At 38.8% G+C, this 12,595-nt stretch overlaps 1 protein-coding gene across 1 annotated transcript in view; it reads right to left on the reverse strand.

Moving 5' to 3' along the window:
- The window catches only part of LOC132385214 (suppressor of tumorigenicity 14 protein-like), a 131,460-nt gene that overhangs the window by 66,929 nt on the left and 51,936 nt on the right, over positions 1-12,595 (reverse strand). Inside the window, exons 5-7 of the mRNA XM_059957136.1 lie at positions 5,664-5,824; positions 965-1,000; positions 560-794 (exon numbers count right to left, since the gene is read on the reverse strand). Of these exons, the coding sequence (XP_059813119.1) occupies positions 560-794; positions 965-1,000; positions 5,664-5,824 (432 nt within the window). The remainder of the gene's footprint in view (positions 1-559; positions 795-964; positions 1,001-5,663; positions 5,825-12,595) is intronic.

The following is a 12,595-nucleotide window of genomic DNA, read 5'->3' on the forward strand; positions in this document are numbered from 1 at the left end:
AACAGAGGGCAGCCCTTTAGAACAGATGAAGAAGAATTTCTTCTGGGGTGCATCTGTAAAATTCATTGCCCCAGACATGTGTGGAGGACAAGTCATTGGGTATACTTAAGCAAAGGTTGATAGGTTCTTGATTAGTCAGGGTGTCAAAGGCTACAAAGAGAAGGCAGGAGAATGGGGTTGTGAGGGATAATAAATCAGCCATGATGAAAGGGTGGAGCAGACTCAATGGGTCAGATGGCCTTAGTTATGCTCTTATTTCTTATGGCCCTTCACACTCCAGCACTGGACTCTTGGATGGTGTGTCCCAAGAGGCAGCTAATAGCAATCTGATTACATTGGAGGGCAACAGTTACACTGTTGGTATCATTAAATTTTAAACTGTATGTTTAAAAGTTAATAGAAAACTTAAAATACTTTTTTTTATTGATTCCAAATTTGAGCAATGATTTTTTTTTAAGACTTAGTTTTGAATGTCTCTGAAGATCAGAATTTCAGGGAACACGCTGCTGAATAGTGAACCAAACAAGAAATTGCCGGCACCTAATAGCTCTTAACTTACTCTGTTATTTCGCGCTTTTCAATTGGACTCAGAGAGTCATAGACCACTACAAAGTCATTGTGGCAAATCTTTTCCAGGTCAAAGGTCACAAACTTGAGTTCGAGGATATGGTGGGGATCTGCCCGAATAACCCACTGGCACCAGGAGTTGGCAGGGTAAGGGGAATTGGGGAATCCAGGCGAGGTGAACGTGCCGACCTTTCCAGGGAGTGCATGCAGATCAAAGAAACAGCTTTCTGTCAGAGAAAGTGAAAACAATTATAAAATACTTGCAAGTCTTCTTTTGGTGTTCAGACATTCCAAATCCACAAATAAATATTGTTCCCAACCTCCAGAAAAACAGAGAAAACCATGCAGATACCTGAGGGAACATAACCCCCCTTCAATCAGCATCCTCGGTACTTACTGTCCTTTGGCGGTTTCACCTTCCGCGGATCAGCACCTGGAAGCAGAGAGCAGGTTTCAGTTCGGTCCTGGAGCATGCAGTCCTCTCTACCTCTCATTCCCTCCCTCACCACATCCCTCAACTTCCCTCCCCTTCTCAATCATTCCCATCACTCTCTGCCCACCACCCACCATGGTCACTGCCAGCCCTCCATTACACACAGCTTTCATCTGACCATCACCCCAGCCCAGCATCTTTACCCACTACTCAACAGACATCTATAAAGCTCTTGAACATTTATTCCCCCCCACCAGTCTGCAATCATTCTCAACTTGCCATTACCTTCTCCTCCACCTGACACCATGGCCATCACCAACTGTATGAGTAAAACAGACCTCAGATCACAAGCGTACCAGTAAAACAGACATCAGACAGGTGAATAATTAATTTGGGGATCTTTGTTAGCCATGGATGAGATCTCAGAAGACTGGAGGATGGCTAATATTGTTCCTTAAAGGAGGGTAGTGGGGACAAGGTAGGGATTTACAGGCTGGCGAGCCTAATATACCTGGTGGGACCATAAGTCTTTTGCAGCTGCAGTCTCCCATGGTAGGGGTGATTAAAACTAGACAGCCTTGGCATAGACATGATGGGCCAGTTTCTCTGACTCAAGAACCCTCACCCACTAGCCTGTCTTAACACTCTCTCCTTTCCAAGATGATGCTGAGATACATAGCACGTCTTGCAGGCAGCTCACAAAACTTCTAGATATACTTGTACTGAACTACTTGCTGCAATCTGCAGCCTGTAATTTCTGTTTAGGAAATGCATTTTTGAACTGTCTAAAAGAACTAGCGATTTTAAGTGATCCCAAAAGACTTGGTGGACTTGACTCTCAGGAAAGCAGGTATGGCACCGTTCAGAGGACGAAGGTCAGCGGCCATCACTGGCGCTAGAAGAGGAGGAGGAGGGGAGTATTTCAAGCATCAGGTGTCGAACTTCCTCTACCCAGCATCTTGTTAGCAAATGTACAGTCACTGGAGAAGAAGAAAGAAGTAAGGCCAAGAATGCTGTATCAGTGGGAAATGAGGAATTACTGCATTCTCTGTTTCATGGAAAAATAGCTCACTCCAGATATGGTGGTCAGGCCAGAGGGCTTTCTGATCCACTGGATGGACCGAACTGCTGATTTGGAGAAAGCAAGTGGAAGTCTGTTTCATGATAAACTCTTCATGGTGCTCGGACATAGTGGTTTTGTCTCACTCCTGTTCTACTGACCTGGAACATTTAATGATTAAGTGCCATCCATTCTATTTCCTGAGAAAGTTCACCTCTGTGATCCTGACTACAGCTTACATACCGTGATATTAAATAAACAATTTAGTGGGTGCCACAATTAGCAAACAAGAAACAGCCTACTCTGATGCCTTTCAAATCTGTGGCAGGGGTTTCAATCAGGCTTGCTTGAAGAAATCTCTGCACAATTATCATAAACACAGCATTTGTAGCACCAGGGGTCCCAGCAGACTCGACCACAGTTACACAATGATCAGGAATGCTTACTGTTCCATCCTTAGACCACATTTCGGGAAATCTTATCATCTAGCTGTCCTCCTCCTACTTGCCCAGGTAGAGGCCAAAGAGCAAGGAACCAGAGGGAAGGAAAACAAGGTGGTGACAAGAGGCAGAGGATTGCTTCAAGTCAGTGGTCTGGGCCATATTCAGGACTCAAGAGAATCTGAATGAACACACCACGGTTATCATGGATTTCATAACAACACTCCTGGACAAGTGTGTCCCCAAAAATCATTCAGAGTCTTCATCAGCCAATAGCCCTGGATGAATCAAGAGACTCACAATTTTCTGAGGGCTAGATTGGTGGCATTCAGGCCTGCTGACCAAGGAAAATACAAGAAGTCCAGGTACGACGTCAGTAAACCTGTCTCATAAGTGAGCAGCAATTCCAGACCAAACTTACATCACTGAACGGTGTTCAATAGCTGTGGCAGGGCTTGAATACTATCACTCCTACAAAGCAAAACCAAGCGACATATGTGACAAATTTTTGCTCCTACATAATCTCAATGCCTTCAAGCGGGTTTCAATTATTCTGGTGCCTAAGAAGAATGTGGTGAGCTGCCTCAATGACTATTGTTCAGTAGCACTTAAAACCACAGTGATGAAGTGCTTTGAGAGGTTGGTGATGAAACATACCGACTCCTGCCTGCAGATTGACTTGGATCCACTCCAATTTGCCTACCAGCAAAATAGGTGTCATGAATTTGCCATTTCATTGGCTCTTCATCCAAACCTCAAAAGTGAGGATGCATACATCAGGATGCTCCTCATTAACTACATTCAACACTATCATCCCCTCAAAACTATTCAATATCTCCTTGTGCAAACAGCATCATCGATTTTTTTTCACTTGCAGACCCCAGTCAGTTTGGATTAGCAACAACATCTCCTCCACAATCTCCATCAGCACAGGTGCACCACAAGGCTGTGTGCTTAGTCCCCTGCTCTATTCGCTTTACACTTAGGACTGTGAGGCTAAGCACAGCTCCAGTGCCATATTTAAGTTTGCCATAGACACCACTGTCATAGACCAAATCCAAGGTGGCGATGATCAGGACATAGGAGGGAGACTGAAAATCTGTCTGAGTGGTGCCACAATAACAACCTCTCACCCAATGTCATCAACACCAAGGAGCTGATTATTGACTTGAGTAGGAGGAAACCAGAGGTCCATGAGCCAGTCCTCATCATAAGAACAGAGGTGGAGAAGGTCAGCAACTTTAAATTCCTCGGTATTATAGACAATAGACAGTAGGCCATTTGGCCCTTCTAGCCAGCACCGCCATTCACTGTGATCATGGCTGATCATACATAATCAATACCCCAATCCTGCCCTCTCCCCATATCCCTTGACCCCGCTATCTATAAGAGCTCTATCGAACTCTCTCTTGAATGCATCCAGAGACTTGGCCTCCACTGCCTTCTGGGGCAGAGCATTCCACATATCCACCAATCTCTGGGTGAAAAAGTTTTTCCTCATCTCTGTTCTAAATGTTATCATTTCAGATGATCTGTCCTGGAACCTGCACATAAGTGCCATTACAAAGAAGGCACAGCAGTGCCTCTACTTTCTTTAAGGTTTGCAAGGGTTTGGTATGTCATCTGAAACTTTGACAAACTTTTATAGATGCTCAGTGGAGAGCATCCTGACTGGTTGTACCATGGCCTTAGGTCCCACACCTCCAGGTTCAGGAATAGTTATTACCCCTCAACTATCAGATTCCTGCACCAGAGTGGATAACTTTACTCACCCCAACATATATCTGATTCCACAACCTATGGACTCACTTTCAAGACCCATACAACTCATGTTTGCAATTACTTGTTTGCTTGTTTGTTTATTATTTTGGGGATTTTCTTTGTATTTGCACAATTTGTTGTCTTTTGCACATGCTGTTTGCCTGTAGTGTTTCATTGTACTTACTGTAAATGCCCTCAAGAAAATGAATTAGTATATGGTGACATATATGTCCTTTAATAAAATTTACTTTGAACTCTCCTTGTCCTTCACCTGACTTCATCTGCTCACCACATCCCTGCCCCCCCCCAACCCTCCACCTCACTTTATACTAGCTCCATTTCCTCCACACTCAGACCCTGTGCAGGGTATTGACCTGAAAGCTCTGCTGCCCCTTTGCCTCCACAGATGCTGCTCAACCTGCTGAGGTCTTCCTCCAGCCTATTTCATTATTCTGATTCCAACATCTGCAGTCTCTGGAATCCACATCAAGAGCTTTGCTCACTACTCAATCCACTGGGTGTTGTCACTTTCAGGAAGCTATGGACTTAAACTCCAAACTCAATATTTCTCGGGTCTCTGCCATTAGTTCAGCATAACATGTGAAGGGCCTTTTCCTGACATCACCAACAGCCCGTCCTGCTCCAACCATGTAGACACCATGGCCAAAAACAAAGCTCAGCAACATCGCTATTTCCTCAGGAGACTAGAGGAACGTGGCATGCCTCCGTTGACTCTTACTAATTTTTAATCGATGCACCATCGAGAGCATTGTGCCTGGATGCATAACGGCTAGGTATAATAACTGTTCTGCACATGACTGCAAAAAACTGCAGAGAATTGTGGACACAGCTCAGCACGTCACAGGAACCAGCCTCCCCTCCACGAGCTCTGCTTATACTTGCTGCCTCAGTAAATCAACCAGCATAATCAGACTCACCCCACCCCGCATTCCCTCTTTTCCCCTCTCCTATCGGGCAAAACATCTAAAAGCCTGAAAGCATTTACCACTAGCCTCAAGGGCAGCTTCTAACCTACTGTTAAGACTCTTCAATGGACACCTTGTATGATATGATGGACTCTTGGCCTCACAATCTACCTCACTATGATCTTGCACCATATTGTTTACCTGTACTACACTTACTCTGTATTCTGCATTGTTATTGTTTTACCTGATCTCCACCTCAACCCACAGTATAATGATTTGATCTATATAAACAAGCTTTTCATTGGTTCTCAGTACACTTGACAATAGTAAACCAGAAACACCTCTGCTGTTCTATTTGATCTATGTCTGTCTATATGGGAGTTTGACCTCCATACTGCATACATAAATGGATTTGAAGGACAATGAGATAGAGGCACCCAGCATATTCCATGCACACACAGTTATGCAGTACTCACTTTCGACTACCAGTTCATCAATCCGCAGTGATTTCGAGACACCCAGCTGTGATCTGCCAGATTTTGATAGTGATATTGCTTGTATAGCTTCATCGAGTTCTGCTGCATTCTCTGGTGGGACCTGACATTCAAGCCAGTAATAAGCAATCACGGAGCCTTCACTGTGAGAGGACAGAAGACAGCTCAGACATACAGCTTGACACATTCTGGACAGGAGGAACGAGATGTGATCTCATTGAAACTACAAACATTGACAGGGCAGGGGGTTACCAAGTCTGAGGAGTCTGGAACTAGGGATCACAGAGAGGACAAACAGGAGCAGGAGTGGATCCATCTGGCCCCCCAAACCTGCCCCGTCATCATGGTTCACCTACACTGGCCCCACAGAGTGGGGGGGGGGTTCTGTTTCAACCTCACAAAACACTGGTCCACCCTCAGCTGGAGTACTGATCACTAAACTACAGGACAGTTATGCAATGGAGACTTCCCCCAGGGTGCTGCCTGGGACAGAGTGTTTCAGTTACGAGGAGAAATGATGGTAGTACTGTATATACTCTAAAATTATGAAGGGTATAGATTGGGACGACCAAAAGGAAATTTTCACACCATTTCAGAGGTGAACAGAATTAGAGGACATAACTTAGAGAAAAGTGTGAGAGGTTTACATAAGATTGCGGGGGAACCTTCCTCATCCAGACAGTGATGAGTACCAGGAGCACACTGACTTAACCAACACCACATACAATTGGAACAAAATCCCCCCATTTCAAACTCCTTTTGCAATACACAGCAATATGCTGTTTGTTGCCTTATACATTTGTTGGACCTGCTTGTTAACTTTGCAGCAGAATATCAAGACCCACCTGAAATACTGTTCACTTACAGACTCGCTCCATTTAGGTAATAACCCATCCTCTGATTTTTCTTTCTTTCTTTCTAAATCTTTTTATTAGTATTAGTAATATGGACAGAATACAAATGATATATTGATAAAGAAATTACCAACATACACATTCCATTACATATGAAAAAAAACATACATAATAGTTACAATATATATGAGTTTACCAAGACATAAGCCATAAGATATATGTATGGACATAGTAAATCTAAATATTTCGTAATGTATAATATAAAGAAAACAGAAAAAGGAAAGAAAAAAAACAAAAAAAAAATTTTTATAATGCAAAACTAGCTAATCTAATAACTATAACTAATAAGTAATAAAAAAAAGAAACAAAAAAAGAGAAGGAAAAAAAAAGGGGGGCTGTTTATAATATCTCACAAAAATAAGTATTCATCAATGCCGTCACTTCTGGTCCTCTCAAAATACATAAGCTAAAAGCTGGGAAATCAAATGAACTTGGCACAGGGTCATATTACATCATATGAAAATGTTGAATAAATGGTCTCCATAACTTTTCAAATTTAATAGAAGTCTCAAAAGTACCACTTCTAATTTTTTAAATTTAAACATAACATAGTTTGAGAGAACCAATTAAATACAGTGGGAGGATCAATTTCTTTCCAATTCAACAATATAGATCTTCTAGCCATCAGAGTGAGAAATGCAATCATTCGACGGGCTGAAGAAGATAAATGCAGTGAGTCTAACATTGGTAAACCAAAAATTGCGGTAATAGGATGAGGTTGTAAATCGATATTCAAAACCGCAGAAATAATATCAAAAATATCTTTCCAATATTTCTCCAAAAATGAACACGACCAAAACATATGAGTTAAAGACGCAATTTCAGAATGACATCTATCACAAATAGGACTTACATGAGAGTAAAAACGAGCTAATTTATCCTTGGACATATGGGCCCTATGTACGACCTTAAATTGTATTAGTGAATGTTTGGCACATAACGATGATGTATTAACTAATTGAAGAATTCTATCCCAATTCTCACTAGAAATACTAAAACTAAGCTCTCTTTCCCAATCCTTTTTAGTCTTATAAAGAGGCTCTGAACGTATCTTCATAATTATATTATAAAGTTTTGAAATAAGCCCTTTTTGAAAAGGGTCTAATTCAAATAAACTCTCCAAAGTATCTGAAGGCACAAAATTTGGAAACGTAGAGAGTACAGAACTTAAAAAATGTCTAATCTGTAAATATCTAAAAAAATTAAATCTCGGCAAGCTATATTTGTTGGATAATTGCTCAAAAGACATGAAACAATTATCTAAAAATAAATCAGAAAATCTTAGTAATCCCTTAGTTTTCCAAGCCGAATAAGCTTGATCTATAATGGAAGGGTGAAAAAAACAATTAGATACAATAGGACTATTTAAAACGAATTGAGTCAACCCAAAAAATCTCCGAAATTGAAACCATATACGCAAAGTATGTTTAACTATCGGGTTGTCAATTCGTTTCAGCAATTTAGAAAGAGCAAAAGGGAGAGAAGTCCCTAAAATAGAACCCAGAGCATAAACTGATACCGATTTAGTTTCTAAACTCACCCAACAAGGGCCAAAAGATCCACCCCCATCTTTCAACCAACATAACAAATATCTAATATTAACTGCCCAATAGTAAAATCTGAAATTAGGTAATGCTAACCCGCCTTCCTTTTTTGTCTTCTGTAAATATGTTTTACCTAACCTGGGATTTTTATTCTGCCATATATATGAAGAAATTTTAGAGTCAACGTTAGTAAAAAAAAGATTTTGGGATAAAAATTGGTATCGCTTGAAAAATATATAAAAACTTAGGTAAAATAACCATCTTAATAGCATTAATCCTACCTATTAGGGATAAAGACAGAGGTGACCACCTAGTAAACAAACCTTTAATCTGATCAATTAAGGGTAAAAAATTAAATCTAAATAGATCTTTATGGTTTTTTGTGATTTTGATCCCTAAATAAAAAAGTCATTAACTAATTTAAAAGGTAAATTTCTATAAATTGGGACCCGTTTATTCAATGGAAACAATTCACTTTTATTAAGATTTAACTTATACCCAGAAAACTCACTAAATTGAGCCAATAATGATAAAACTGCTGGAATGGATTTCTCCGGGTTAGAAATGAATAGTAATAAATCATCTGCATACAAAGATAACTTATGAATATGTGTCCCACGATTAATACCCAAAATATCCTGTGATTGTCTGATGGCAATTGCCAAAGGTTCTAAGGCAATGTTAAATAGTAATGGACTAAGAGGACATCCCTGTCTAGTGCCCCGAAATAGGCGAAAAAAGGGGGATCTTTGATTATTGGTAAACACTGAGGCTACTGGAGTATGATAAATCAATTTAGTCCATGATATAAATATCGGACTAAAATTAAACTTCTCCAACACATTAAATAAGTAAGGCCATTCAACTCTGTCAAATGCTTTCTCCGCATCTAATGAAATCACGCATTCTGAAGTATCATGTGAGGGAGTATAAACAATATTCAACAATCTCCTAATGTTAAAAAAAGAATAACGATTTTTAATAAAGCCAGTTTGATCATCTGAAATAATTTTGGGTAATACCTTCTCCAATCTAGATGCCAGTAACTTGGAAAAAATCTTGGAGTCTACATTCAATAAAGATATAGGTCTATAAGAAGCACAGTTAGTAGGGTCTTTATCTTTCTTCAATATTAAAGAAATGGAAGCTCTATAAAAAGATTGTGGTAAATTCCCTAATCTAATGGCTTCCTCAAAAACCTTACCTAACCAAGGGGCAAGAGTAGCGGAAAAAAATTTTAAAAATTCAACTGTATAACCATCTGGACCCGGTGCTTTCCCAGAATTCATTGAGGAAATAGCCCCTTTAATTTCTACATCCGTAATAGGAGTATCCAATATCAAAAGATCATCAGATGATAACCTTGGAAAATTTAATTTTCCAAGAAAATCAGACATGGTATTATAATCTTGAGGAAATTCAGATTGATACAGGGAGGTATAGAAATCTTGAAATGCCTTATTTATCTCATCATGATTAACTGTCAGATTCCCATTCTGCTGACCAATCTTAGTGATTTGACGTTTAACCAAAGCATTCTTCAATTGACTAGCTAACAGTTTACCAGATTTATCACTATGTATATAAAAATCAGATTTAGTTTTCATTAATTGATTTTCAATCGAGGATGTAAGTAATAAACTATGTTCCATTTGAAGTTCAACCCTTTGTTTGTAAAGCTCCTTACTAGGAGCAATCGAATATTTCTTATCAATCTCTTTAATTATATCAACCAATCAAAGAGTTTCCATCTTGATACATTTCCTCAAACCAACAGAATAAGAAATAATCTGTCCACGTATATAAGCTTTAAAAGTGTCCCAAAGTGTTCCGCAGGAAATATCATCTGTAGAATTAGTTGAGAAGAAGTCGATCTGCTCCTCCATAAATTTTATAAACTCAGAGTCTTGCAACAAGGTAGAGTCAAATCGCCATTGTCTAGCATTAGAAGCTGTATCCGTAAATTTCATAGAAAGTAATAATGAAGCATGATCAGAGATAGCTATAATATCATAGTTACAAACGATTACCAATGGAATAAAACAAGAGTCTACAAAAAAATAATCAATTCTCGAATAAGAGTGATAAACATGTGAGAAAAAAGAAAACTCTTTGTCATTAGGATACCGGAATCTCCAAATATCAAAAACTCCATTGTCAGTCAAAAAAGAGTTAATACAAGTGGCCGACTTATTAGGTAAAGTCTGAATAGGTAAAGATTTATCCATCAGAGGATTTAAACAGCAATTAAAGTCACCACCCATTATTAACTTATATTCATTTAGATTGGGTAAAGAGGTAAATAAGGACTTAAAAAAGTCAGGACAATCCACATTTGGAGCATAAACATTAACCAAAGCAACCTTTTTATTACAAAGTAAACCCATAATTAACAAAAATCTGCCATTCGGATCCGAAAAAATATCATGTTGAACAAATGAAATAGAGGAGTCAATAAAAATTGAAACTCCTTTTACTTTAGCATTCGAATTTGCGTGATACTGTTGACCCCGCCAAAATCTAAAAAAACGAAATTTGTCCTCCTTCCTCACATGAGTTTCTTGTACAAAAATGATATGAGTATTAAGTCTTTGGAATACTTTGAAAATCTTCTTTCGTTTAATTGGATGATTTAAACCATTAGTATTCCAAGACACAAAATTAATGGTCTGAGCCATAATTCTATAATCAACCCTTTGGTATAAAAAGGGTTAACCAATTTATAAACTCATGCACCCGGAAGAGGAACAAAAGTAGTGAGAAGACCCGGAAGTGATGACAACACAGACATATTTGAAGTTCAAAAACAGCCCAAATAAAAAAACTAACACAAACTGGTACAAAAAAAAAATAGAATTAGAAAACAGACCATCCCCCCACCCCCCGAGAAAAAGAGAAAAAGCCAAAATATGACTTAAAAAGAGAAAAAGTAAGACTAATTCTACCCCCATGTCAGCTGAAGAACACTCCATATATAAAGGATATATATAAAAGAATCACCCCAACTTCAAAAATTAAAATCGCTATAATAAAAACCATATTTCTAAGTATAGTTAGTTGTAAAAAGAATAAAAATATAATCACTAAAAAAAAAACTTATAAATCGGGCTCTGGCCCAGACAAAACAAAAAATATTTAAGCTAAGATAAGCGATGCATTGTACGGAAGAAACGCGAAAAATATAAACATAACGCCATCTTAAGCAAAACCAAAAATCTTTTCCAAAAAACCACCATCTTAACCAAGGAAAAATTCACCTTCAAAGAATTAAAAATATATCTTTGAAGGAACAAAGTTAATGGACAAGAATGTAGTATACTGGTTAAAGTGTATAAGGCAGAACAATTAATATGACGAAAACACGCTTTAACTTAAGTATAAAGTATAGGATGAACCTACACCAATAACCAGATTTTAATTCTGGTTTAAGAGATCGAGAACCATCTTACACGATCAGAATCGTTCATTTATTAGAGACCAGTGTCTGTAGCAGTAGGGAAGTTCTCCTCCAGATATTTTCTCGCTTCTGAAGTTGAAAGGAAAACCTGTCGTGGAGCATTCGACGGAGATATTCGAAGCTTCGCAGGGTATAAGAGCGCAGGTTTCAGATTTTTCTCATAACATTTAGCCATCAACGGTTTAAAAAGAAGCCTTCTTTTTAAAAGGTCAGGGCTAAAGTCTTCGACCAGGCGGAAGCAATATTCTTTGAATTTAATCATTCCTGCCCGACGAGCTGCACGTATAAGTTGTTCTTTGTCATGTACATAATGGAACCGGACAATTACCACCGAAGGTTTGTCTGTAACACTCGGTGATCGACGCCGAATTCTATGTGCCCGATCCAATAAAGGGGGGTTATTCGGTAAAATCGTCGGAAACGCTTCTTTTAAAAGTTGAGCAAAATATTTCGAAGGGTCATCTTTTTCTATGCCATCTGGAAGACCAAATATACGTAGGTTCTGTCTTCTGGACCGATTCTCAAAATCATCACTCTTGGCTTTAAGGGCTTCCATCAGCTTAATGGTCGAAATTAAATCCTGTTGCAGTTTTCCAATAGTCAAATCTCGCCTCCGAGCATCTTCTTGCAGAGACGCAATAAGAGTTTGTTGCTGTTTAATTACTGAATCCGTCTTAACCATGTACTCTTGAAAAGTCTTTATATCTTCTTTAAAAAATTGTTGTAGTTCATCAAATTTTTTATCCAAAACCTCCATAAACAATTCAAAAGTTAATTGAGTTTGTTGTGTCGGAGCCTGCTTTTTTCCGTTACGTTCGGATTACGTCCGGGATCCCATCCCTTAGACCTGAGAGACATTTCTGTTTGCATATCTTCAAAAGTTCACAACAAACTCTTGGCAGTAAATCCAAAAAAAAATGAATAAAGAAACTTTCGGTATAGGTAAAAATAAGCTGAATAAGGGTGATCAAGGTTAAAAAAAGTAAAGGTTATGGAGCG

This window comes from Hypanus sabinus, chromosome X2 (genome assembly GCF_030144855.1).
Source record: "Hypanus sabinus isolate sHypSab1 chromosome X2, sHypSab1.hap1, whole genome shotgun sequence".
In the NCBI taxonomy this organism is placed as follows: Eukaryota; Metazoa; Chordata; class Chondrichthyes; order Myliobatiformes; family Dasyatidae; genus Hypanus; species Hypanus sabinus.